At 42.2% G+C, this 27,670-nt stretch overlaps 1 protein-coding gene across 1 annotated transcript; it reads right to left on the bottom strand.

Annotated features, from left to right (window-relative positions):
* Positions 1-1,297: 1,297 nt before the first annotated feature.
* tars3 (threonyl-tRNA synthetase 3) lies at positions 1,298-27,670 on the bottom strand (the record flags this gene model as incomplete). The annotated part of the gene is made up of 18 exons (XM_061766301.1): positions 1,298-1,684; positions 4,101-4,215; positions 4,303-4,375; positions 4,501-4,605; positions 5,280-5,380; positions 5,454-5,531; positions 8,956-9,093; positions 10,826-10,988; positions 11,067-11,233; positions 18,548-18,646; positions 20,934-21,080; positions 21,150-21,228; positions 21,312-21,376; positions 23,626-23,743; positions 23,840-23,964; positions 24,840-24,963; positions 25,054-25,235; positions 27,275-27,670. Coding segments are annotated over 18 exons (2,424 nt in total), but the record flags the coding sequence as incomplete, so codon positions are not given.

Genomic DNA, 27,670 nt, shown 5'->3' with positions numbered 1-27,670 from the left:
TAATGGATTTTGTGCAAATGATGCAGTCCTCAAGCAATTTAGAGCAATTTAAAAATGAATAGGAGTGCAATGATCTGGTACACTGACAAATTGTGCAAATGGTGCATGTACTATAGTTCTCAAACACATAAGTGGTCAGCACTAATGAACAACAGTGTGCAAATAGTGCAGCATGGTAAGACAGTCTGTGTACGAATAATGAAAAAGTGTCCCGACAGAGATGCACAAAACGGAAGCTGTTACAAGGAAATTTTAAGTCAACTGTTGAAGTCAAGTTAATGGGGACAAAGGTGTTGGTATGTCTGCTGGTTTTAGTTTGCATTTTATGATAAGTGCCTACCTGAGGGAAGGCACTGGAATAGGTGGTGACCAGGATCTGGAGGGTCCAAGAGGATTTAGATTTTGCCTGCCCTTGTTTTAGTCCTGGCAGCGTGCAAGACGTCAAGAGTGGGTAGGTCAGTACCGATAGTTTTTTTGGCAGCCTTGACTGTCCGTTGCAGTCTGATTTTGTCCTTATTTGTGGCAGCACCAAACTAGACTGTGATGGGTGAACACAGAACCGATTCAATGACGGTCTTGACGGTTGACACAGGGCAGTTGGACAGCGTGAAGGGCAGGTGATGTGGAAGGATGTTTCCTGAAGTCAACGATCATCTCTACCATCTTGAGTGTGTTCAGCTCCAGGTTGTGTTGGTGGCAACAAAGCTCCAGCCAATCCACTTCCTGTCGATATGCAGACTCGTCACAGTCTTTGATGAGGCCAATGACTGTGGTGTCGTCTTTAAACTTCAGGAGTTTGACAGCCGGGTGCGTTGAGGTGCATTCGCTCATGTAGAGGGAGAAGAGCAGCGGAGATAGGACACATCCTTGGGGCGCCCCGGTCCTGATGGTGCGTGTGGATGAGGTGGTGTCCCCCAGCCTCACCAGCTGTGTCCTGCCCATCAGGAAGCTGTAGATCCACTATCAGATGGCAGGCAAGACATTGAGCTGGAGAAGCTTGGAGGAGAGGAGTTTGGGGATGGTGTTCAACACAGAGCTGAAGTCCTCGAACAGGACCCTCATGTAGGTCCCTGCCCTGTCTAGGTGTTCCAAGATGAAGTACAGTCCCATGTTGACTGTATCATCCACAGACCTGTTTGCTCAATAGGCAAACTGCAGGGGGTCCAGCAGGGGTAAATGAAGGCAATGTAATGTAAATAGGATTACAGGAATCTTGATAATGTAAATGCTGGGCAAAAGGTGGCCCATTTCCAACCCTGATTTATTTGCTTATTTTACATACAAAAACAAAACAAGCTGCACTTTAACGTGATTTATTTCCCTTCCAAGAAGAGACAGGCCATTTACATTTTCTGTCTTCATAATGGCAGGCGACACATACATTCCTTAAAACCACCAACCCCTTCTGATCAATCTCATTTTGAACCTTTAATAGCACGTTCCCAAAACCACCTTCACGTGACACATCTATCATTGTATTGTCATCTGGAGAAAACTGAGGAAAACAGTTCCCAGTTGGCTTGTCAACCATTCCATCAGAACTCCTCTTCTGCATTTCGACAGCGGGCCTGCTTGAGGAGGCTCAGGCGGGCCAGCGCCTCGGCCACCGATAGTTCACCGTGGATTTTGTTGTCTCTGGTGCGCACGTTGACACTGCTGGTCGTCTTTTCCTTCTCGCCAACCACTGCCAAGGCACAAAACCACCAACACTGGTTCATGCCAAGTGACACAGCTACCCTAACACATGGCCCCTGACTGGTGCTAGAGAATTTATCACATATGGGAAGTAAGCCAGTAAAGAACTCTTGGGGGAGAAAAGTCCAACTGGTTGGTCTAATTGAGTCAACAATTAAGTGAAAATGAGCCACATACACAAGTGGCGTGATCTATTTGCTTAAAAGCCATGCCATCACAATTTTACTTTTTAGATAGACAGACAGACAAACAGACAGACAGACGGATGTTGAAAATGACCAGAATACCCTTTTTCCTAGTATTTGAAATGGCTGGATTTCTCAATAATATTTGACATGTAAATAAGCTTTGCCCTGATTGCATCACTCATCTTCCCAATTTAAATATGGAAAACAGCATCGCTCTGATTGCCCATTAACGACATCTCGGTAGCCAAACGTTCATAGCTACGGAGCCTTCAATATGGGGTCTTACTATCAGGATGAAGCAGTGGACTGTTTGCCAACTAATAGCAGTGAGCAGAAATGACCAACCCACAACCCCACAAAAGAGGGGACAAGACATATTGAGAAGCTGGTCCTGCTCTCCCATTCAATCATTTCAACATAACCGGCGCACACTGTTCATTGCTCATGCACTTTTTGCTGACAATGACCACGAGCTTTGCTATTTAATCTACAGTTACATGACAACTTATAAATATAGTTAATTATGGTTGTAAAACACAACACATATATGCTATTATATACTGTATTTGCATGGCTTGGCGGTGGTCACCTGGTCATTTGCTCAAACCCTGAAATGCACTCCCAGCAGTGTGTGAAAGCTTATGTTTGCGAAGTCACCCTCCATGAAATGGGTCCGAACACAGCACAATTCTGGTTCTAAAATGCTTAGCGATATCTCCAAAAATAAATTTAAGCAATTTATTCCTCAGCTCCTTGGAGTTTTGCTGGTGATACAAAGTTTAAGCATGGCACAAGACGCAGCCGCGTTGTTGTTCAACCATTTTTCCAGAGATGAGGGGGCATGTAGCAACCGCAAAGTAGGCAGGTCCTTCAATATTAATATTAAATCATCAACATTGGTGATTTGAAATCCCGTTTTGCAAGTGGTTTGGTATGCAAAGGCTATTCCATTCAGTTGACAAACCGCATAGATGTGACACTTAAACCAGTTCACAGACTCATTTTGATCTGTGTTGTGGATAAAACCGGAAAATTTAGGATTTTGATGGCATGCGATCTTTAAATTCATCCATAACGGTTTAATGCTAAGTCATTGGTGGTGTAGTGGTGTATTCCCATGACTTTGGGCCGGGCAGCGTGGGGGAAATTTCCACTCCTTGACGGTGTGAATGTGATCGTGAATGGTTGTCCCTGTTTATATGTGCCCTGCGACTAACTGGCGACGAGTTGAGGGTGTAATCCACCTTTTCCCCAAAGTCAGCTGGGATAGGCTCCAGCGCTCTGCGACCCTGAACACGATAAGCAATATTGAGAATGGATGGATGGGTTTAATGCTTATATTTATCATACAAAGGCTGTTTTTGCTTACGTTGAACCTTATCCATAAATGCAAACAAAAAAAAGGCAGAAATTAGATGAATCTAAACTTGCAATATTCAGCATGTGATAGATATAATGATCTATATACATTATTTCCTCCAACAGTCTGATTATATTATTGTATATAGTGAATATTCTTTATAATTGTTATATTTCCCTATAAATTAAACATATATACATTTCCTCCAACAGTCTGATTATATTATTGTATATAGTGAATATTCTTTATAATTGTTATATTTCCCTATAAATTAAACATAAAACATGTATATTTGAAAAAAAAAAAATCTAATTGATAAAAAATTATGAAATAGAAATTAATAAAGAAAATTTAAATATTACAATATTTAGACAATAATAAACAAGTTATTCAATATTATATTATGGATGACAGTTTCATTTGGGGTACATGTAATAAATCCACTAAAAATGATCTCTTAAACTTAACTTTTTTTTTTTGTTGGGACAGATTCTGTTTAAGTCATTTCTTGATTGTACAGGCCTAGAGGTAATCAGGCTTGGGCGTAATCAGTGAAAATTAACCAAAAATTGTGATTAGCCACAATGAATTCATGATTTAAAAAGAGGGGTACTAACTTTTTCCACACAGGGCCAGGTACCTTTGAATAGTCCCCCCCCCCCCCTTAATAAATGAAATCACCATTTAAAAGCAACCTTTTAAGTTCACTTGGGTTATATTTGTCAGATATTTACGTTTGTTTGATGATCTTAAACATGAAAGTGGAGAAACTGAGCAAAAATATAAGAATTTAAGAAGGGGGCCAATACTTTTTCATAGCACTATAAAAGTTAAAAAAAAAAAAAAAAAAACATTACCGAGAATGAAGTTGTATTGGGCCAGCTGAGCATTGCGGATTTTTTTATTCAAAAGGCACCCAGAATCCAGGTCGGCATCAGCCATCATGCCTGCACTTGTGAACTCCTTACAGACCTAAAAGTGAAGAAAGGGTGTCCATACATGTTTTGGTGACATCATCGAGATGGCCTTTGTTGTGGTTAAAACTGAAGGGGTATTCACCTTCTTGGCATAATCCTCACAGGAAGGGTTGACTGGCACCACCATCACCTGCCTTGGCGAGATCCACAAAGGCCTGGTAGTAGGGACAAATATCATAAAAACTTAACATCATGGTTGAAATTTTCATGAGGTGGGAGTATTATTATTTATGTTTTCATTTATTTATCTATTATTTACAGTTACCGGGAAGCAACTCACCATTTCCCAGCATAATTTTCTGTCAGAATGGCGATCATCCTTTCCACAGAGCCTAAAATGGCACGATGGATGATAACCGGACGAGCTTTGTCATCGCCATCCTTGCTGTGAGAAAGATTACAGGTTTGACGCAACTGTATGCACGTGAAGTACTCTTCTTGGAATCAACATTGTACTCAATCTGGCAATTAAAGGAAATTAAAGCCATGGTTGAGTTAGTGTGGGAGTGAGCCAGTCAGTCATTCTTTCAACAATTGTAAAATTGAGTCAATCACAGAGTAAATAATTTATTCAGTCATTAAGCATTCTTGAATTTCCCCTCGGGGCATCAATAAAGAATTCGTTGGGTCATTGAGTTAGTCAGTCCTTGAGTCAGTCAGCGAGTCAAATACTTAGAAACTGAGTCAATCACCGAGTCACAAAATCTCCCAGGCAGTTTAATCAGACTCATTTATCTACAATATCTAGTAATTCAGACATCCATTGGGTCCTTGAGTTAGCTAGTAACTAAGTCAGTCATTCATTCATTCAGTGAGCCAGTAATTAGGTCCATTATTGAGCCACTGTCAGAATCCAAGGTATTTAGTCAATCAGTCCCTCATTAGCTGCATTTATTGAGTTGAGTCACAAATTACACAAATTGTGATAAACCTGTAATTTATGCTATACGTGTGTGAGCCTTGTTTTCTTATGTGAGTGGATAAAAAGGTAGTCCTCAGTGCACAGTCAGTAACTCAAAGCCTGTGTGCTGCGTCAGTGTTTCGATTCAGGCATCTTACCCCACAAAGGTCAGGTCGAAGCGGATGGGAAGCTGGAAGTCCAGTTGAATGGTTGCACACTGGTGGTAACGACCAATGGCGTCTTTGATCTTAATGTCAATCTATAATAGCGCAAAAAGTGTTAGGGTATACATTGCAGACTTTATATACTGTATGTCTTGTGAGTGAGCTGACCTTTGGCCCATAGAAAGCGCCATCTCCTGGGTTGAGTTTCCAGGGCTCCCCAAACTCATTGAGGCTGTTCTCCAATTGCTGGCAAGCATGGGTCAGTGTTACATACTTAAAGGCTTCAAAGGGGAACTCACTGTGAAGCAGCAATCACGCACAATGCTTTTTTGGGGGGGAAACTTAGGGTCTAATTCATTAAGATTCCAAATAGTGGTCACTAAATTGTGTGTTAATTTTCACAGACAGTTGGTGAGCGTGATTTACTAAGATTGCAATCTTTTACCAAGATCCCAAACAACGTGCGCTAAATTGCGTGTTCACTCACTCTAACAGATTGTGCGTGCTGTTAGCAACAGGTGTAAAAGCGATGTGGACAGCCGTATTCAAAAGAGGGTTTTGTCCTTTAAGTAGCTCTGATTGTTTTAGTCAGCATGGAACATTTGGGAGAGCACTACAAGTACAAAATGAAGTTTGAAGTGATTGAAATGGAAGTGTTCGTGGAAGAGAGAAAACATTACCGACTTAGAGCTACGAGATACTTTTTGGGGAACACAGCAACTACATAAAAGAATATACGTAACTGACACCAGACACTCTTGCCAGTACAAGTAAAAACTGCTGTCAGTGTCAGCAAAAGTGTATGAAGTGGAGAGTGACAAGTGACACATGCCATCATGAATATGTCATAGTGTTAAAGTGCTACAAATGGTAAACTATATTGATTATATATATATATATATATTATTGTTCTTATTAATTACAATAAATATATTGAGATGTGTCACTTGTTAGATAACCCTCAAGATGGATTTTAAGGGCTTTAACTAACTCAGGAATTAGATTTTCTCAAATTCACACTTTTTAGTTAATGATAGACATTAATAGGCGGCACGGTGGTTAGCACATCTGCCTCACAGTTTTGATGACCCGGGTTCAAATCCGAATCTGTGTGGCGTTTGCATGGTCTCCCCGTGCCTGCATGGGTTTTCTCCAGGTACTCTGGTTACCTCCCACACCCCCAAAACGTGCATGATAGGTTAACTGAAGACTTTAAATTGCCCGTAGGTGTGAATGGTTGTTTGTTTATATGTGCCCTGCGATTGGCTGGTGACCAGTTCAGGGTGTACCCCGCCTCTCGCCCAGAGTCAGCTGGGATAGGCTCCAGCACGCCCACGACCCCAGTGAGGAGAAGCGGTTTGGAAAATGAATGAATAAATATTGGTGATAATTATTATTCACCTGACAGGGGGAACATTATAAATAGTTATGTAACAACTAACTTACAGTAGGCTGTCAGATAATTGAAAGATTTAAAAACAGGACAAAGTGCCCTAAAAAGTGAGTATGTAATTTTGAAAATTGAACTAAAGTACATGTGAGGAAATGCATTTATTTATATGTGGGCATGGAGGCCCCCATGACGAGGTTTGCTTTGGGACGCCAGATGACTAGCTACGTCCCTGTGCAGACGCAATCCTTGTGAGACACTTAGTAGATTCAGCTTCCACATTTGTTTTCATGGGCAATCAAGTTTGCGCCCGTTTTTGCACGTGCAAATCTTTAGTAAATCAGGCCAGCTGTGAAGCACCAACAGTGTAAAAGTGATGGCACTCCACTAAATGCTACAGCAATGAATGGAACCAGTACAATGATTATGATGACATTGAAGCACTGATTATGTGTCCGAGGTCTGATACAACAGATCACACTGCAGGCCACCCATTCCTTCGCACACCACCGATTAGGAGTTACTGGTTTATTGCACATTTGACCACGGTGAAAATCAACTCTGTGTAGTGAACTACACAACACAATTAGGACGGATCGCCTGATTGTAGTTCAGAGGTGATAAACATTGCTCGGGAGGTAGTACTTATGAAAGGTCCATGGACCTTTGTGGTGTGGTCTGCAGAGCTGAACATTTCTGATTTGACCCTTTTATTTAGTTGCAGGAACTGCAAGTACCCCTAACTAAATTTACGGGACGTTTCGGTGGAAAAGCATCTATTAGGAGTGTAACAGGAACCCCCCCCCCCAAAAAATACTAAAGTAATAAATAAAAACTGGTCTAAAGGTTTTGGTTTGGTGTACATTTGGAATAAAAATATATTCTTTTTAGGAAAGTGTAACATCAATAGTTTTTTTGTCTTTTTAGAAAACAGGATGCAGACAGGCGGCCGACTGGTTAGAGCGTCAGCCCCACAGTTCTGAGGACCGGGGTTCAATCCCCGGCCCCGCCTGTGCGGAGTTGGCATGTTCTCCCCGTGCCTGCATGGGTTTTCTCCGGGCACTCCGGTTTCCTCCCACATCCCAAAAAACATGCACATTAATTGAAAACTCTAAATTGCCCGTAGGTGTGAATGTGAGTGCGAATGGTTGTTTGTTTGTTTGTATGTGCCCTGCGATTGGCTGGCAACCAGTTCAGGGTGTACCCTGCCTCCTGCCCGATGATAGCTGGGATAGGCTCCAGCACGCCCGCGACCCTAGTGAGGAGAAGCGGCTCGGAAAATGGATGGATGGAGGATGCAGACATTGCAGACATGGTTGTAAGGTCACGGTTAACATTTGGTATACAGGAAGTCTTCGATTTACGAACGATTTCCGTTCCTACGCTGGCAGCATAACCCGGATTTCCGCGTAAGTGGGATTTCACCGTTAAAGTCGAAATTTACGTCGAAATACTTCGTATAAAGAAACTAAAATAGATTAAAATAAAAAATAAGATGCTGTACTTACCATTACTGCTGAGTGGTGGATGGAGTAGAAGGAGGGGAGGCTATTGCTGCCCGGACCCGCGCACTTGGGTCGATCACCGCGCGGCCCCATCCAGGGGGCGCTGTCGCGCAGGGCCCGGGCGCTCACGCCCTTCCTCCGCACCCCGCATAACTTGTCGCGCGCTCTGAGGAAGCATGTGCAGGTTCTACTGGCCACTATGGTGCTCGGGACAAAATGGCGGACGAAGCACGGGCGTCGTAAAGTCGAAACGTCGTAGGTCGAGTACGTCGTAACTCGAGGACTTCCTGTATAAAAAAATTTATTATAATTTATTTATTTATTTTTTTTGCAACTGCCATAGTTTGGCTTTTGGGGAAACTACCAAGTCAATTATTTGTCCTCTTTTTAGTAAACAATGTAGAAAAGAGGCACAGTGGATGACTGGTTAGCACATCTGCCTCAGTTCTGGAGTCTGGGGTTCAAATTCCGGCCCCGCCTGTGTGGAGTTTGCATGTTCTCCCTGTGCCTGGGTGGGTTTTCTCCGGGCACTTCGGTTTCCTCCCACATCCCAAAAACATGCATGGTAGGTTGATTGAAGACTCTAAATTGCCCGTTGGTGTGAATGTGAGTGCAAATGGTTGTTTGTTGCTATGTGCCCTGCGATTGGCTGGCGACCGGGTCAGGGTGATAGCTGGGATAGGCTCCAGCAGCCCGCGACCCTAGTGAGGATAAGTGGTGAAGAAAATGGATGGATGGATGGATGAACAGTTACACCCCGAGCAGCTATGGATACCTTCTCAGCTTGGTTCCACACAGCAATGTCACCCAGGTACTTCACCGGGCGGGTGGAGAGGTAAAGCTCGAAGGAGAAGCCAAACACGCTGTAGACACAGCGCAGAAAGTCCAAGCAGCCCTTCATCTCAGACTCGATCTGAGGGGGAAAAAATTGGATATTAATCCAATTGAGTATGAGTGATGCCACGGCATATCATTTTGTGACAACTGATTAAATAGTAGGAAAATAACCACCTCCTAATAATAATAATGATGATGATGATAAATAAAGGTGAGGCAGGACAGTGGACAACTGGTTAGTGCAGCTGCCTGACAGTTCTGAGGTCACGAATTCAAATCTGGACTCAGGCCTTCCTGTGTGGAGTTAGTAGGTATGTATGTTCTCCCCGTGCCTGTGTGGATTTTCGCTGGGTACTATGATTTTCCTCCCAAAAACATTCATGGTAGGTAAATTATAGACTAAATTGTCTGTAGGTGTGAGTGTGAATGGTTGTTTGTCTATATGTGCCCTGCTATTGGCTGGCGACCAGTTCAGGGTGTACACCGCCTCTCACCCAAAAGTCAGCTGGGATAGTCTTGCATCCCCTTTTCCATTCTTGATGCCACGCTCCACCAACGTAAATGGCCTTGGCAAAAAAAAGCAACGCAATTTAGCGTCACCCACTTGTCTAGATGGATACCTGCTTCCAGTCGGGGCTCGTTTGGACAAATTCCCAAATAGGAGGCATGGAATTCGTTAAAAATGGCTGCTTTAAACCAAAATGACAAACTTTCTGTTCCAACGTTGGGCATGGATCCTTAAGCGTTTTTTGTGTCCTGTTATGGTAGACATGTCCACCTAATTCTGTTTGTCGAGCAGTGAAACTACTGTTGCTTGTAGTGTTTCAAACATTCTGAGAATCCTCGATGTAATTATCAAATTTGATTAGATGCCGTAGGCAAAAAAAAAAAAAAAAAAAAAAAGCTTATAAATGTAGCGTTGCCCATCTGTCAAAGATGCATGCTTGCAATTGGGGCTCACTTCAGCAAATTCCCTACTAGGGGTTTGTCAAAGTAGGAGCCCTGGAAGTCACCCAAATCCCCAGTACAACGGTTCTTAAAATTTTTATAAGGGCCAACTAAAAAAGTACTTAGCTCTTCAAATCCCACCACCATGATGAAAATTAAGCATTACAGTGGCACAGTAGGGCTATGTTTTCACAGTAAAGGCTTTATTCCTAAAATGTATATTTAATATCATTGGAATCAGATTCCTCTTTATTTGCTAAGTATGTCAAAAACACATTATGCAGTTTGAAGATTGCACTTAAATATAGGGAAATAAAAAAACTTTCGTGAAAGAAAATTATTCAGTTACAAATGTACTGCATATAAAATATTGAATACATATTGTAGATGTTTAAAAACATGAATTTTAAATTAATTTTGAAAGTTAAATACAATTGAACTCTACTTGGGCAATAATGTTTTCATGTACCACACTGCCCCAGTAGGAGTTCAAAATATGAGTCATGAAATTCGCCCCAAAAAGGCTGCTTCAAGCCAAAGTTGACGACTTACTGTTAAATTTTGTGTATGGATCCTTGTGACTTTTTTTTTGTGTATGGATCCTTGCGACTTTTTTGTGATTTTTGTTATGATACACGTGCACCCAATTTGACATCTATCAGTCAATCTAGTGTTAGTAAAGCTTTCCTACCCAATGGTTTTTGGGAGGTTGTGTTGGGTACTCATCAAACAAATACATTCCACTTGGATAATTGGAGAGTCGATTCATTCGTTAGAAGGTACTTGGGGTCCTAATAATGTGTCAGGGTCATATTCAAGTGGTATCTCTGATTTAAAAACATGGCTTAAAAGTGCAATACCTGATGCATGGTGCAAAAAATGTGAGCATCGTCCTGCTGGAAACGTCGCACTCTGGTCAACCCGGTGAGCGTCCCGGACAGCTCGTTACGGTGAAGGACCCCAAAGTCAGCCAGCCTGAGGGGGAGCTCCCTCCACGAACGAGGTCTATGGCCAAACATCAAACTGAACACACACAACACAGCAGAGCAATAGTCAAAAGGAGAAGAACCCAAGAAGTGAGTTTAAACTCATCTGGCTCACCAGTGTCCAGGGCAGTTCATGGGTTTGAGTGCAAAGGTGTCCTCCTCCACAGGGAAGGAGAACATGTTTTCACTGTAGTGTTGCCAGTGGCCTGACGTCTCCCACAGCTTGCTGTTATAAATATTGGGAGAGGCTACTTCCTGGAACCCTCTTCTCCAGTACTCACCCTAAGCAAAAAAAACAAACCCACAAATATAAGAAACGAACAGCATTCAATCCAATGCCTTTTTTACCCATTTTTAACACTCAAAAAATACATGCGCGCACACGATCACAAACAACGTTAAAACGTACAGTATATGCCACGGCGGCCACACATGCGCACAGCTGTGTTCACACACATTCAACATTGAGCGTTAAAAAACAAATATTAGACGGTGCGCATTGATGGGTAAATGAAGCACATGGCTTAGTTTTAGAAGAGTTGAGTGGGCATACTGGGAGTTTTTGTATATGTAATGGGCTGGCGACAGTGTCCTACTGTCCTTCCAGTCACTTGTGTCACGTCACGTCAGCTGAACCAACATGTTGTGGCCTTTTATTTTATGGAGTATCGTGTGCCTGTGGTCGGAAAACGCGTTTCTCAAAGTGCTGAACGAATTCTCGCATTGGCTACTGCTGTGGCGGCGCCAAATGCTGGGCTAAGTTTGAAAGTAGTCAGCTCACACAGGTGATAGTACTTTGACAGGAAGTGATGTTTTTCTCATTTTCATTTTGTTTTGCTTCTTTTATCTTCAACTCACTGTTGGTGGCTGAAATAAATCAATTTAGACTGATACAATTATATATAAAGATTAGCATGAAAAGGCTACACTTCAGGGACCGGCGGCAGGGCACAACTCATTTGGGGGTGGTGGCACAGCAAGTCATTTAGCGACGCATGATTCACAGATGCCCCCCCACTCAATGATGCTGACACTGCGTTTGCAACAAAGTACACTGCGCCTTTCATGTTGTTTTCTTAGGCTAATTGCCTGCCGTTATAAGTAGTGAATAGATTGTTTTTTTTTCTACGTAGAATGCTGCTAAATATTCTCCCTACTGTTCACATTCACTTCTGTATAAAATGGTAACCATTTATTTATGTAGTTTGCCACATGCACTGCTGCTCATCTTGCTCAGTCTCAATGTCTCATCTCGCAACTAGGTTTTCGCTTCGTACAATGCTGCTGACTATTCTCGCTGTTGTTCACCTTCTCGTTTACATATTTATTGATTCATATCCATTTGAATACTGTATATTATACAGTAAATATGCACAAAGATATTGTTGGGATTTTGTATTCTTTGAGGTTATCCTTGTGTGCTGCTACTCTCTATTTAACTGCTAAAAAAATACTATTTATCCTGGACTAATAAAGGCTTTTTCTATTTATTAAGTTTTAAAAATGCTAATAATGACTGCATGAATGTGGGTTGCCAACATCTTTTGATGACATGTGCCGTGGAGGGTAACTGATGGAAATGGTGGAATTGACACACTCTCACATTGTGACAGACTGAAGCCGTGCGCTAATGATCCCAGCAACGTGTGACCTTCTTTGCCTCATCTGGTGTCCTCATTTGGGCTGTGAAAGTTGTCAAGCAGGAGAAATATGTCACAGGGACATGTTCCATTGACTGACACGTCATCGGATCAGTTTCAAGTCAGAAACTATCTATTTCTCGATTAGTTAAAAGAATGTCTTTGCTGAATGAACTATTTAGGACGCAGCTTATCTTTACCAAACATCCCCTGCTGCTTACACAAAGTTTAAACAGGAAGCAGGCTGGAGTTCAGCAATGGAATGCATGCCAGACTGATTTAGAGTCGTTTGCGCTAAACTGTTTTTCCAACTTTGCTGTATAGATCCTCTTTGCAATGTTAATTTCTTTGGTCAGCTGGTTTCTAGCTCGATTATACAGGGCCCTGTCCCCGCTCTGATATGTCCCCGCTCTCCTTAGAGGAGGACGCATATCAGAGCGGGGACAGGGCCCTGTATAATCGAGCTAGAAACCAGCTGACCAAAGAAATTAACATTGCAAAGAGGATCTATACAGCAAAGTTGGAAAAACAGTTGAGCGCAAACGACTCTAAATCAGTCTGGCATGCATTCCAGTCGCTGACTAATTACAAGCGACGATCCCCCCAAGCTGAGAACAATAGCACACTAGCCAACGACTTGAATACCTTCTACTGCACATTTGAAAAGGACACTTTCACACCACACACCCACCCGGCCGCACCCGCGACCACAATCACACCTCTGACCTCTGCGTTAACCATCCATGAACAGGATGTGAGACGCATCTTCAAACAACAAAAGATTAACAAAGCGGCAGGCCCGGACCACGTGTCTCCATCCTGCCTCAAAGTCTGCGCGGACCAGCTCGCGCCAGTCTTCACTCAGATCTTCAACAGATCACTGGAAATGTGCGAAGTTCCATCCTGCTTCAAACGCTCCACCATCATCCCAGTCCCCAAGAAACCTGCAATCTCGGGTCTGAACGACTACAGGCCTGTCGCTTTGACATCTGTGGTCATGAAGTCCTTTGAATGTCTTGTGCTGGACCACCTCAAGAGTGTCACAGGTCCCCTGCTGGACCCCCTGCAGTTTGCCTACCAAGCGAACAGATCTGCGGATGATGCAGTCAACATGGGACTGCACTTCATCCTAGAACACCTCGACAGTGCAGGGACCTACGCGAGGATCCTGTTCGTGGACTTCAGCTCAGCCTTCAACACCATCATCCCTGAACTCCTTTCATCCAAGCTTCTCCAGCTCAGCGTCTCACCTGCCATCTGCCAGTGGATTTACAGCTTTCTGACGGGCAGGACACAGCAGGTCAGGCTGGGGGAGGCCACCTCATCCACACGCAGCATCAGCACTGGGGCGCCCCAAGGTTGTGTCCTCTCTCCGCTGCTCTTCTCTCTCTACACGAACGACTGCACCTCAGCGAACCCGACTGTCAAACTCCTGAAGTTTGCAGATGACACCACTGTCATCGGCCTCATCAAGGACGGTGACGAGTCTGCATATCGACAGGAAGCGGAGCGGCTGGAGCTGTGGTGCGGCCGACACAACCTGGAGCTGAACACGCTCAAGACTGTAGAGATGATCGTGGACTTCAGGAGGCATCCTTCGCCACAGCTGCCCCTCACGCTGTCCAGCTGCCTTGTGTCAACCGTCGAGACCTTCAAGTTCCTGGGAATTACAATCTCCCAGGACCTGAAGTGGGCGACCAACATCAACTCCGTCCTCAAAAAGGCCCAGCAGAGGATGTACTTCCTGCGGCTTCTGAGAAAGCATGGCCTGCCACCGGAGCTGCTGAGACAGTTCTACACAGCAGTCATCGAATCAGTCCTGTGTTCTTCCATCACAGTCTGGTTTGGTGCTGCTACAAAAAAGGACAAACTCCGACTGCAACGGACAATCAAAACTGCTGAAAGGATTGTCGGTACACCCCTACCCACCCTTGAGGACTTGCACGCTGCCAGAACTAAGACAAGGGCGTGCAAAATCCTCTCGGACCCTCCCCACCCTGGTCACCAGCTCTTCCAGCTCCTTCCCTCAGGTAGGCGCTACCGATCAATGCAAACTAGAACTAGTAGACATTCCAACAGCTTCTTCCCTCTTGCAATCAACTTCTTGAACAGCTAACTTACAATTCCATTACAACAAGCTGGCAATTTTTTGACTTGAGTTCGTTGTCACATTTCTGTATTATGTATTACTCCTGCACTCACTGTAGTTGTCGCGCCGTGCTGCACTATTTGCATATAGTGGCCACTCATGCCAGAGTAGCATCTGCTCCATTTGCACACTGATTGAGGAGTATCTGTAACATTTGCACAACCATTGTCCCAGATTATCGCAGTACTTGTCACTTTAAACCGCATACACTCCTTGAAGTCTCAGTGCCCTTTGCACAATGGTCATTGCACCGGACTATTGCGATATTAGCCATTCGAACTGAGGACTCTGCATCTTTTTGCACAATTGTTGTTTGTTGTTGTTTTTTGTCTATTTCTTTATGTCTCCAAAGTGTTCTGTAAATTGACTGTCTGTTGTACTAGAGCGGCTCCAACTACCAGAGACAAATTCCTTGTGTGTTTTGGACATACTTGGCAAATAAAGATGATTCTGATTCTGATTACTACAAGCAACCTTAAAGGTGATCCGGTCATTTTCGTGTTTTGTTTCTAAATACATTAAATATGTTGGAAGGTAAGTGCTGAAAACGTACAACGACAGAATAATTTAGCCACGTGGACGAAACAGTTTGTAGCCCTCTGTTAATGAAAGAATAACTGCATCAAGCCTGCGACCCATTGACTTGACCAGACTGTTGCATTCTTCTTTTGAAATGCTTTTCCATGCCTTAACTGCAGCCTCTTTCATTTCTTGTTTGTTTCTGGGGGTTTCTCCCGTCAATCTCCTCTTCAGGAAGTAAAACGCATGCTCTATTTGGTTAAGGGCCGGTGATTGACTTTACCACTCGAGGACCTTGCACTTTTTCCTCTGATGAAGTCCTTTGGTGTGTTGGCAGTGTGTTTTTGGTCATTGTCTTGTTGCATGATGAAGCATCTCCCAATAGTTTGAATGCATTTTTCTGTCAACTGCCAGACAAAATGGTTTTGTCGACTTCACAATTCATTCTGCTACCATCATGAGTTACATCATCAATAAAGACTTGTGAGCCCGTTCCAGAAACAGCGATGCAAGCCCAAGCCCTGACATTACCTCCACCATGCTTCACAGATGAGCTTGTGTGTTTTGGGTCCTTTCTTTCTCCATACAGTGGCCTTTCCATCACTTTGGTAGAGGTTAATCTTGGTCTTATCAGTCCGGAAAACTTTGTTCCAAAACGTTTGTGGCTCATCGCTGTACTTCTTTGCAAAATCCAATCTGGCCTTCTGATTCTTTTTGCTGACAAGTGGTTTCTATATTGTGGTATGGCCTCTATATTACTTTTCTTGAAGTCTTCCTCGAACAGTTGTAGCGGACATGGGCGCCGCAACTTTGAGGCGCCACAGAACCCACATTCCTCCACGCTTCCCTGTTGGGAGACAGCGACTAGGACAGGGCCTGGTGTACGTCAAGTGAACCTTACCCTAATTAGCAGCTTCCCGTCAAATCTTGATTCCTGTCTTCAAAAGACTCCTTCCCTGACCAAAAGTTTGGAGGGACACTCCCTTCAAGCAGACTATGTGGTTAATATTCACCCATGCGCGTTGAGAGGAACTGCAAGCAGACTATGTGGACGTGCCTTTGATGTTTGTTAACGGAAGATATAATGTCCGTTTTGCAAGTCTGGTGAAGTCAATGGGTCGCAGGCTTGATGCAGTTATTGAAAGCAAGGGTTACGCCAACAAATATTAACTGTTATTCACTTTAAGTTAATTTTATCAATTCTGTTCAAATACTTTTGCTCACTTGAAAAGTGGGTGGGTTCAAACAAAAGGTGCTCTGTAAATACCAAGAAATAAAAAGGTGAAATTCTGAACATTTGTCTCATATTCATCTTTTGATCTGAAACCCAAATGTCTTCAGTATACAACAAAAACAAAGGAATTTATCTTGCCGTTCCAATACTTTTGGAGGGTACTGTAGCGTTGATGTGCCTTGCCAAAACGTTCCAGTTTTGTCTTGTCTGTCCGTAGGATGCTCTCCCAGAAGCTTTGTGGCTTGTCAACATGCAGTTTGCCAAATTCCAGTCTTTTTTATTTATTTTCAACAGTGGTCTCCTCCTTGGTCGTCTCCAATGCAGTCCACTTTGGCTCAAATAACGACGAATGGGGATAAAAGGGATTGGCGTACTGTCACAAATCGTGGCCTGGCGAAGTTCATTTACTCAACCGCAGGTGGCCTTTAGCATTTTTATTTATTTATTTAATTCTGTCTTTGTACATTTTCAGCACTTACCTTCCAACATATTTACTGTATTTAGAAACAAAACACAAAAAATATATATTTTTTTATTTTTTATTTATTTATTTTTTTAATTGACTGTTGCCCTTATCTGCATCCTTCGTTTTGTAGAAAATAACAAATTTTGTTGGTTTCTAAAAAAAAGATAAAAATTAAAAAAAAAACAGATTTAAGCTGTTAGATGTTAGTAAATATTTACTTTATTGACTACATTATTTTGTTTAGGATTCTGTCATAGTCGCTGATGGTGTAGTGGTAACATTTGCCTGACTTTGGTGCAGGCAACGTGGGTTCAGTTCCCACTGAATGACAGTCTGAATGTGAGTGGAATGGTTATCCATCTCTATGTGTGATCTGCAACTGACTGCCAACCAGTTCAGGGTGTAGTCTGCCTTTCTCTCCAAGTAAGCTGGGACAGGCTCCAGCGCCCCGCGACCCTGAATAGGATAAGCGGTGTAGAGAATGGATGAATTCTGTCATTAATTGGAAAAATTTAATGCTTGCAGTTTTTTAAGATTAATTTTAAATTTCATTAAATGTGTTCCTGTTTCCACAAAAGATTAGAAGCACTTCTGTGTTTTGCATTTGTATCTCATAAAAAAAAAATATTGATGTTGCTCTTTCCTAAAAAGAATCTTTTGACGCTTTCCTAAAAAGAAGACAAACTATTAATGTTGCATTTTCCTAAAAAGAATTCAAAACTATGGTTTAATTTTCACATTAAGAGGACAAACTACTGATGCTACAATTTCCTTAAAAAGATGTTTGCTTATTTTGAAATGTCATTTAATGTGTTCCTGTTTATTCAAAAGAAAAAAAGCACGTTCATCTTTTGTTCCCTTGACTGACTTTCAAACCAAGTTTTTTTGTGGTGCAAACCTTTACACCTCCAAATATTTACTAACGCCTGTGTACGCAAACATGTAACAGCTTCATCGGTTGTTCCGGGTAACATATTTGATTCTTCTTCGGTGGTGTTTTTGTTCTTTTATGGATGATGCTTGTACTGTAGTCGGCATCAGGCCGAAACCTTGTATGTCCAAATTTGGTCAATTTTTTCGTGAATTGGTACTATTGCTTTGTCCCTTGGGTATGTTACTTTTACAAATTATTGACCAATAGAAGGTGTTGAAAATGACTTGCTCTCTTTGACGATGCAATGTTAATGGCTCAACAAACATGCTGTTCTTTTGGTTTCCTGAAAAGTGATGGTTTTGGAGATGCCAAGTTTCCATGTCACCAGCAATATGTTCTATGAGCATTGACAAAAGAGAATGGCTGACACTTCAAAGATCAGAACTGAAAATATCTTTTGACTGTATGCGGCTGAGTGCCCAGTAGTAGTTTAGTTTTAACTGCCTGAAAGGTTATGGTTTCATTGCCATTGTTTGTTATGATGAGGCAAAACAAATGGTCTTTTGAGAATGCATGGGCCAAACTAACAACCCATTTAATTTTGGGGTGGGACTTTAATGCACTGATCGCTATTCAATTCTGTGCACCTTCATTAAAATGCAAAAAAATAAAAATAAATAAACCAAACAAAAGGTTATAAATGCTTCTTCTTACTCTGATGAATTCTATGAGCGTGTTGTAGATGTAAGCTCCACGCGGCAGGAAGAAGCAACTCCCAGGACTGAGATCATGGAAGAAGAACAGCTCTTGGTCCTGTGAAACATACATATACAACAAGCATAATAACCTTTATTTACATTTAGGGGCTTTCTATTCATGATGCACATTACTCACATTACAAACAACAAAACTGGTGGCTTTAACGGCCACTGGATTACACTTACTGGTAATATATGTAAGCATGCAGTCCAGTGTTGTACCTGAACAAGTTCAATGAGCGAAAGTTCATGAACTAGTTCATATTTTGGGTGACTTAGTTCACTTCTGCCTGATGAATGTTGAGAACACGCTCATTCTGGTGTCAAAGAACAGTTTTTGAAAGAAAGTTAATTTTCATTCAAGAGTGCCTGGTTTTGCTAGCGACTCCCCATCGGGAAACACTATATATGACCCTTCATATGTTGCGGATGAACGCCGTATTTGGCAACCACCATTCATGTTTACATTTGGTAGGCACTTCACAGCAGCCTGTGTGCATGAGGTGTGTTCAAGGACACTGCGTAAATGGAAGTGAATGTGCTCTATGGTTGTTTTTCTAATGCAGTACATCACGGTAAAAGTTATTTGCTAGGAAAATTATTAATATCAGAATGTTTTAGTTAACTCACTGTGTGATCACTCTCATAACATGGATGTTTTTTTTGTAATAGAGTATAGGAATAGATGAGATTAAATATTGGATGGACTGCACTTAAATAGCGCGTTATCTACACCATCACAGTGGCCAACGCGTTTTACAAAGCCTCAGATTCACCCGCTCAAACACACATTCAAACACCAATGGGCGACTGCTGCCATGCAAGGCGCTGCCAGGCCCACTGGTAGCAAATTAGGCTTCAGTGTCTTGCCCAAGGACACTTCAACATGCGGACAGTCGGAGGCGGGATTCGAACCAACTATACCCTTCGTCACTGGACAACCCACTCTACCTACGGAGTCTCAGCCACCCAAAATAATTTGTCAATAATGTCAGCCAGAGCAGCAAGGAATGCAAAGTTAATGTCCTTTCACCATCGTTCCTGTCATACTATGTTTATGAGATGACATTAAGGACAAAAGTTCTGTTTTTGTTTTAATTACTCATTAAAAAAAAAAAAAAAAAATAAATAAATAAAAAAGACTATTCAAGCAACAACTTTTTTCTCATGTTTTTGAGATTGTAGGGTGTAAGCTGCAGCTGGCTACTAGTGTGGACTGAATGTGTGTCAACAATTAGGAAATGAAATGCTAGTATTTTGAGTGTAATAGTCAATCAGCAACATATTGAGGAATTTAAAAAAAATAATAATAATAAATAAATAAATAAATAAATCTATGCATTCTTTCATTTTTGGAACAGTGAACTTAGTTCAAAATTTAGAATTATTAACTGAAGTAGTTCATTTCTGGAGCGGTGAACTGAACTTTGAACTAGTTTGCATCGAAAAAGAACTTTCGCAACACTGATGCAGTCATTAGTGAGGCGCTGCCTTCTGTGCGACTCCATGCTGAGGGCCCAACTGGGAAGCTGGGATGACGTAGGCAGTTTCAAACTGGGGTCAAAATGTAGCACAGCGACCCCTGCTGGTTTAGGATCATTTATATTACTATATCTATAAATTTCTATATATTATTTTATATATTGTTTTAAAATAATAATTCAAATGACAAAACTAAAAAGCAAGATGTGAAAACATATCTAACAAAAACATACATACAAATACAGATAAAAATCTAAAAAAGTAAACAAAAAGTCTAACAATACAAATACTGTATTAAATCTAAGACCACTACTACTGATACTACTACCACTACTATGGCGACTATTTAGGGACACAATCTAAGGAAAAAAACAATAGCCTAAATGTAAAAACAAATACATGTGTGTGTGTGTGTGTGTGTGTACACCTGGATATTATAATAAGATTTACTGTTATAATAATACTTTGTTTTAATGTAACTGATTAAATATTTTGTTTCCCTTATTTCTTTATTAGTCTCCATCAGTAGATGACAGTGCAGTTATGCTACTAAATGAAAACATAATAGAAAACAAAAAATATATAGTTTAAGACCAGAATATATACTTAAAACTAAAATTTAACATTTTACTAAAATATTTTTTAAAGTACAGCTGTAAATAAAAACAAATAATGTCCTGTGCAAACAATAAAATAAAAATGAACCAAAACAGAAAAACATTACAAACAAAAAAAAAAAAAAACAATACAAATTCATAATTCTCTTTCAGAATGTATGAATACTACTACTACTACTGCTCATTATGGTAGATTGGTGCTGTGTACCTAATAAATTGTCCATCAAGCATACGCACACTTACTTTTCCGATCTTGCGATGATCCCTATTCTTGGCCTCTTCCTGGAAGCGTTCCCACTCTTTGAGCATCTTGGAGTCAGGGAAGGAGATCCCGTATATCCTCTGCAGCGTCTCCATGTCAGAGCGGCCCTCCCAGTAGGTGGCAGAGTTCTGACGACAGGGAGATGCATGAGTTCAATTGATGTGAATGACCAATCCATAGGGTTACTCTAAGTGCACCTTGAAAATCTTTATGGCTTTGATCTTGCCTGTGTGCCTCACATGAGGCCCTCTACAGAGGTCTATAAGGGGCCCGCACCTATTCAAAACCAATAATGTTTATATTGTCAAATACTAAAGAAGAAGCAATCACGTTTACAATCTTGTATTAAACCAACAAACCTGTAGATTGTAGTTGTGGGTGTGGAGACCTTCTCATTTAGAATGCGGCACTTGAATTTGTTGTACTGGAAAATAAAAACATGCATAAGCAGGGTACACACACACTGATTATCGGGCAATTTTGAGCCTGATTGTTGCTTTCCAATCAATGTCAGCAGCAGCCTGATGATCATATGCTTCTAAAAGATTATCCTGAGCGATTATCCAGTGGTGTGGCATGTGTTGAGTAATTTTTCCTCCCCGACTGTCTTAGAGTGCTGTGTTAGTTATCTGGAGTAAACCACACAAATTGCTTTTTTTTTTTTCCTTCCTCATGTGTGTAGGTCTCTCACATTTTAAACAATTGGTTTTAAGATAAGAAAAATCACTATGTGTATAGCCCGCTTTGAAGACACATTTACACAAAAAGCAGGAAACAAAAGATTTACTTGGTTGTTTAATTTCACACTTGATGGGTGGGAAGCCACTCCAAACACCCAAGAATTTATATAAAATATACAAGCACTTAAAAGTAAATTTTCTGTAATATATCCTTTTTAATGTGCGAGGAATGTGGTTCTAGACCGAAATTTGGTACAAGTTTGCCATGTTTGTGGGCCTTTCTATTATCCATCCATCCATCCATTTTCTGAGTCGCTTCTCCTCACTAGGGTCGCGGGCGAGCTGGAGCCTATCCCAGCTATCATCGGGCAGGAGGCGGGGTACACCCTGAACTGGTTGCCAGCCAATCGCAGGGCACATACAAACAAACAACCATTCGCAGTCACAGTCACACCTACGGGCAATTTAGAGTTGTCAATGAACCTACCATGCATGTTTTTGGGATGTGGGAAGAAACCGGAGTGCCCGGAGAAAACCCATGCAGGTACGGGGAGAACATGCAAACTCCACACAGGCGGGGCCGGGGATTGATCCCCGGACCTCAGAACTGTGAGGCGGACGCTCTAACCAGTCGCTCACCGTGCCGCCCCTTTCTATTATTTTGAATATTATATTCAATAGATTTTTCCCCCCCCCCATTTTTGGGCATTCCAAGTACAATGCATTTGGAAAGTAGAATATTCACAGCGCCTCATTCTTACCCTCATTTTATGATAACTTTATTCCTTTTGAAATCTTTTGAAAATTTCCCCTAAGAATTGTATACACAACTCTCCATGACAATGTGAAAAATGTTTTGAGATTTAAAAACGACAAAACTAAGAAATTACCGTATATGTAAATAAGTATTCATTCACAACCTTTGCCATGAAGCTCAAAATTGAGCTCAGGAGCATCCTTTTTCCACTCAATAGGCCTAATTCACTAATAAATGCATCGAAATGTTCTCACAGCGCACAAGTTGAGCAAAGCTACTATCAGATTCATAACTTGTGCGTACCAGCCAATTTTCTTCAGACCTATGCGCATATGTTAATGATTCAGAATAAATTCTAAATGACAGGCTTGTGCCCGCAGCGTCCGAACTACATAACCTATATCCGCATCCGTCTGATATCAGCCAATGCGGAGGTTGCTGATGTGAAACTTTAATAACTTTTTTCATCTTAATCCTATATTAAAACAGTTGGCATTATCGTAAAGGTCGCTAAACACAGAAACCTATTATATATAAACGTATAATAGTCATGTTAATCATTTATACTTAATTTTGAAGTTAAATTACAGAATGTGGCACAAAACAAACATGCAAAAACAATTTAAGAGCCGAGAATGAGCCAATACTGCATACGTTACATAGTAAGGAATATATATAGCACAGCAAAGAGACATTTGTAGTAGGTAAGATTCAAGTGTTGGAAGCGAAAAGAAATATATGAGCCATGTATGCCAACCAGAGGGTGGCAGAATTCACGTCATCCATCCATCCATCCATCCATTTTCTGAGCCGCTTCTCCTCACTAGGGTCGCGGGCGTGCTGGAGCCTATCCCAGCTGTCATTGGGGAGGAGGCGGGGTACACCCTGAACTGGTTGCCAGCCAATTGCAGGGCACATAGGAACAAACAACCATTCGCACTCACAGTCATGCCTACGGGGAATTTAGAGTCTCCAATTCATGCATGTTTTTGGGATGGGGGAGGAAACCGGAGTGCCCGGAGAAAACCCACGCAGGCACGGGGAGAACATGCAAACTCCACACAGGCGGGGCCGGGGATTGAACCCAGGTCCTCAGAACTGTGAGGCTGACGCTCTAACCAGTCCTCCACCGTGCCGCCTAATTCACGTCATATTATGACTAAAGTTGGTGACGCGTATAAGCCTTGATGGAAGTCAAGGTTCTTCAGTGCTCTTGTTTTGCAACATCTTCCTCACCTTGAACATCTTAAGCAGTGTCTCCTTGGTAACCTCAAGCCTCTCAAAGGCTTGTTTCTCCTTCACCACCATCTTGCACAAGGTCTCCAGTTCCTCAAACTCTGTGCTGGACACGCTCCTAGGAACAATGAATGTTTGATAATGATGTCATCTTGTTCAATGTTGTCATTTTTGACAACAAATATCACATGGGTTGATTGGCAGATAACTTTACTTTGGTCCATCCAGGAACATGTCATAGTAGAAGCCATTCTCTATGGGGGGTCCATAACATAAACAGCCACCATAGTAGCGCTCCATCGCCTCACCCAGGATGTGAGCGCTAGAGTGCCAGTACACCTGCAAGGAAAAACAATTGTGAAGTATTAATTATAACTAGCTCTACTCATTCGATCTCCCTTAAGCTCCTAAAATTCAAATCTCCGTCGGCAAGATTATGAAGTCTCTGCTCAGACTAAGACATATTCTTTTCACAATCTTAAAACGGTTCCCAGGTCTCTCAATAACTGTGTTGTCAAAATACCCAAAGGATCAAAAAGTATATCACACTTTTCACCCCACGTAAATTGAGAGAAGAAAATCATCATTTTAGCATAACAATCTACTTTTTTTTTTAACATCTTTTTTGGTGTGCTGTCAGATTCTTGTAAGGTAAAATGGGTGCCTTGGCTCCATAAAGGTTTGGACACACTGAACTAGACGGACGGGTGACACAAAAATTGTGAAGATTTTTTGCCTACGCTATTTACTGTGGGTGGAGGATGCCATCAAATGTGATCATTTTGTGTATCATACACTATTAAAAAGGGGGTTCGAAGGCCACTGTAAAGTTAGAAAGGGGAGGACAAATTAGCCCCCGGCAAGTTCCACCAACTGACACAAAATTGGGTGGATATTTCTATCATAATAGGACACATAAAAGTCTCAAGGACCCATGCCTAAAATTGAAAAGGAAGTTGGCCGTTTTGGTTTGAAGCAGCGATTCTTGGACTTGTACTTTCAAGAACCCCTATAGGGGAATTAGCTCACATGAACCCCCATTTGGGAGCTGTGATCCTAGCAAAGCCAAACTTTTTGGCCTATACCAACTCATTCGAGCAGAGCATGGCATCAAAGTTTGATGATTATTTTGAGGCTTCATGATGAAAAAGAGGTTGTGAGCCCCTCTTTCAGCTTTTATATTATTAAAATCATAAAAAGTCTGTTTTGCTCACTGCCTGAGCATCCTCGTTGTCAAAGCGCAAGATCTCCAGAGAGCAGTCACGCTCCAGAGGTCTGTCCAAGTCCCACAGCTCCTGGTTCACTCGCGATATCACTGCATTGTCAGCCAGACTCTGACTAGAGATCAAACCCCCCACCCAAAAAAAAAAATCAAACTCAAACAATGTGATTACAAAGTATTTATTCTCCATCAAAAACTATATTTACCTGATGTCACGAGCCAGTTGGTACGGGGTGGTGACCCAGGATGTGCCCGTCACCTGGCGCCCGTCGGGAAGCTTCACTGTGATGGGCTTACCGTCCAAAGCTCTCTTGGCCTGGAGAGTGTCACTTTCCTTCCTCAGCTCCTCGTAGAGGCTGAGGCGCTCATCAACAAAGGCGGGCCAGGCCTTCAATTGCCAAAAAGTCAATCTTGTAAGTAATGGTGACAGAGTGAATCCAAGGCATATTCAAACAATCAATCCTTCACACTCACATTCACACCTATTGACAATTACGAGTCTTCAAAGAACCTAAAATGCATCATTTGGGAATGTGGAAGTCGGAATACCCACGCAAACGCAGGGAGAACATGCAAACCCCGCATAGAAGGGGTAAAGTTGACAGAAATCTGAACCCTCTACCTCAGATCACAGAGAGAGATGTGCTAGCAGCCAATACACATGATGCCCTTAAATACATTTTGTTTGAAATTTAAGTCAGGATGGATGGCACGGTAGACGACTGGTTAGCACATCTGCCTCACAGTTCTGAGTACCAGGGTTCAAAACCAGCCTCGCCTGTGTGGAGTTTTTATGTTCTACCCGTGCCTGCTTGGGTTTTCTCTGGGTACTCCAGTTTCATCCCACATCCCAAAATCACGCATGGTAGGTTAAATGAAAAGTCTAAATTGTCCGTAGGTGTGAACGTGAGTGCGATTGGTTGTTTGTTTATATGTGCCCTGCGATTGGCTGGCAACCAGTTCAGCATGTACCCCAGCTCTCGCCCGAAGATAGCTGGGATAGGCTCCAGCATGCCCGTGACCCTAGTGAGGATAAGCGGTGTAGAAAATTGATGGATGGATGGATTTAAATCATGGTAATCACCCCTTTTACAGTTCAACCCGATAGTTCTTTTGTCTGATTCTTCTCCTTGTTTTTGTCGCCTGGTTTAGCATGAGTGCTGCTCACCTGCATGACAAAGAGGCACATTATCTTAAAAGAAGACATGCATTTTTTCCCACAATTTAGAACAGTTCCATTGTCATGGTGCCTTAAGAGCACGACTGAGACATGATTTCATCAAAAATACCCCTAGGATCAAGAAACACATGACCGTTTAACCTCAGTCTGTTTTGAGTGGGCAGTCCTGTCTCAAGCAAATGAGCCACTGCTCAAACCACCCTCCCTCTACTGCGGGGCTAACACAGCGTAGGGCTTTCATTACCATGACAACCTGAACCTGAGCTAGGTTTGGTGCTTGACACAAAACGAGTGGCTACAACTCGCCCAGACCGTAAAAGAAAAAGCAAGCATCCATAAAGACAGTAAAAGTACAAATAGTGTTTTCACAGAAGGAGGCAGCAGCACTTTATTGCAAAGACGCCGGATTACAATTTTCAATCTGTGTTCAGCTAATAACACTGTTAACGGGGGCAAATATGTGCATCCAACAACAGTGTAGCTTTGCTAAGCTTTTGGTTTTGACATGATAGGGTTTCCATGTAGTCCGGCCATTGCCTGAACATGGCAGCTCTCCACCTGGCCTATTGCTACCAATTCATGGGCAGAGAAATTCAAGTGTGGGGTTTCTATTACGCAAATTAGCTGCAACATTAGCATCACGAGAGAGGCAAATTTCAGAACTTCTCGCTCAGAAACACATTTTGGGAAATAGGTCACAGAAACAATACTTGGTTGTGTAATTTTATACTTTATGGTTGGCCAGTCACACCAGAGACCCAGCTATTTGTATACAACACTACAATCAATTATTTTCGAAAATATGTCCCCTTTAAAGGAGACTTATGCTTACAATAATGTTAAATAACACTACAGCTCTGTTTTAGGTTTTGACACCATTGTGTTTTAATCTCGCTTGAAAATAGCAGATCTTCAGACAGCCATTGTCATGGGTGTACAAACTCAATGTTGGCGTCAGTAGGTGTTATCTTAATTGGCCAATTTGTGACATCACAAGCAGTCAAAATCCACCAAGTTTGGTCTGAGACACTGATTTTGTGGGGAGGAAAAAAAAAATCTTACAAAAGATTTACTTGGTTGTGTAATTTCACACTTGATGGGTGGGCAGACAAGCCAGAGATCCAACTACTCTTATACAAGCTATTAAAAAGTCAATTTTACACAATATGTCTCCTTGAATATGGACTGATGAATTAAGGGTAGCCGTTTGACCCACTGCAATTCCAATACCGAACATTATTCAGCACCTTTTTAGCAGCTTTGTTGTTCGTCTGCCCTTCTCTGACGACGACGTTCCCCTCGGCAGCTTTGCAAAACTCGCCCGCTGGCTGTGAACCCTTGCCCGGCTCCAGCTCCGCCCCTAGACCCCGGCGGAGGTGCAGCAGCCGGTACTTGAGCTTCTCATTCTCCGACCTCAGCTCCTCCAGCTGCAAAGACACGCCCGCGTCGCCAGCAGGGCCCAAGTCTCGGTTGAGTCCGTCCCGAAGGATGGAGATTTCGCCGGCGAGGAGCCGAATTTGCTCCTCCTGCGCTCCCAAACGTGCGGCCAAGTGGTTCGCCATCTTTAAAAGACCACTATGGGCTCGAAGAAGGCGGATTTCCGGTGACGTTTTGAAAAAATAAAAAACATATACACACACACA

The sequence above is a fragment of the Phyllopteryx taeniolatus genome, chromosome 2 (genome assembly GCF_024500385.1).
Source record: "Phyllopteryx taeniolatus isolate TA_2022b chromosome 2, UOR_Ptae_1.2, whole genome shotgun sequence".
In the NCBI taxonomy this organism is placed as follows: Eukaryota; Metazoa; Chordata; class Actinopteri; order Syngnathiformes; family Syngnathidae; genus Phyllopteryx; species Phyllopteryx taeniolatus.
The sequence above is the reverse complement of the archived record's forward strand: the minus strand, read 5'-3'. Positions and strand labels throughout refer to the sequence as shown.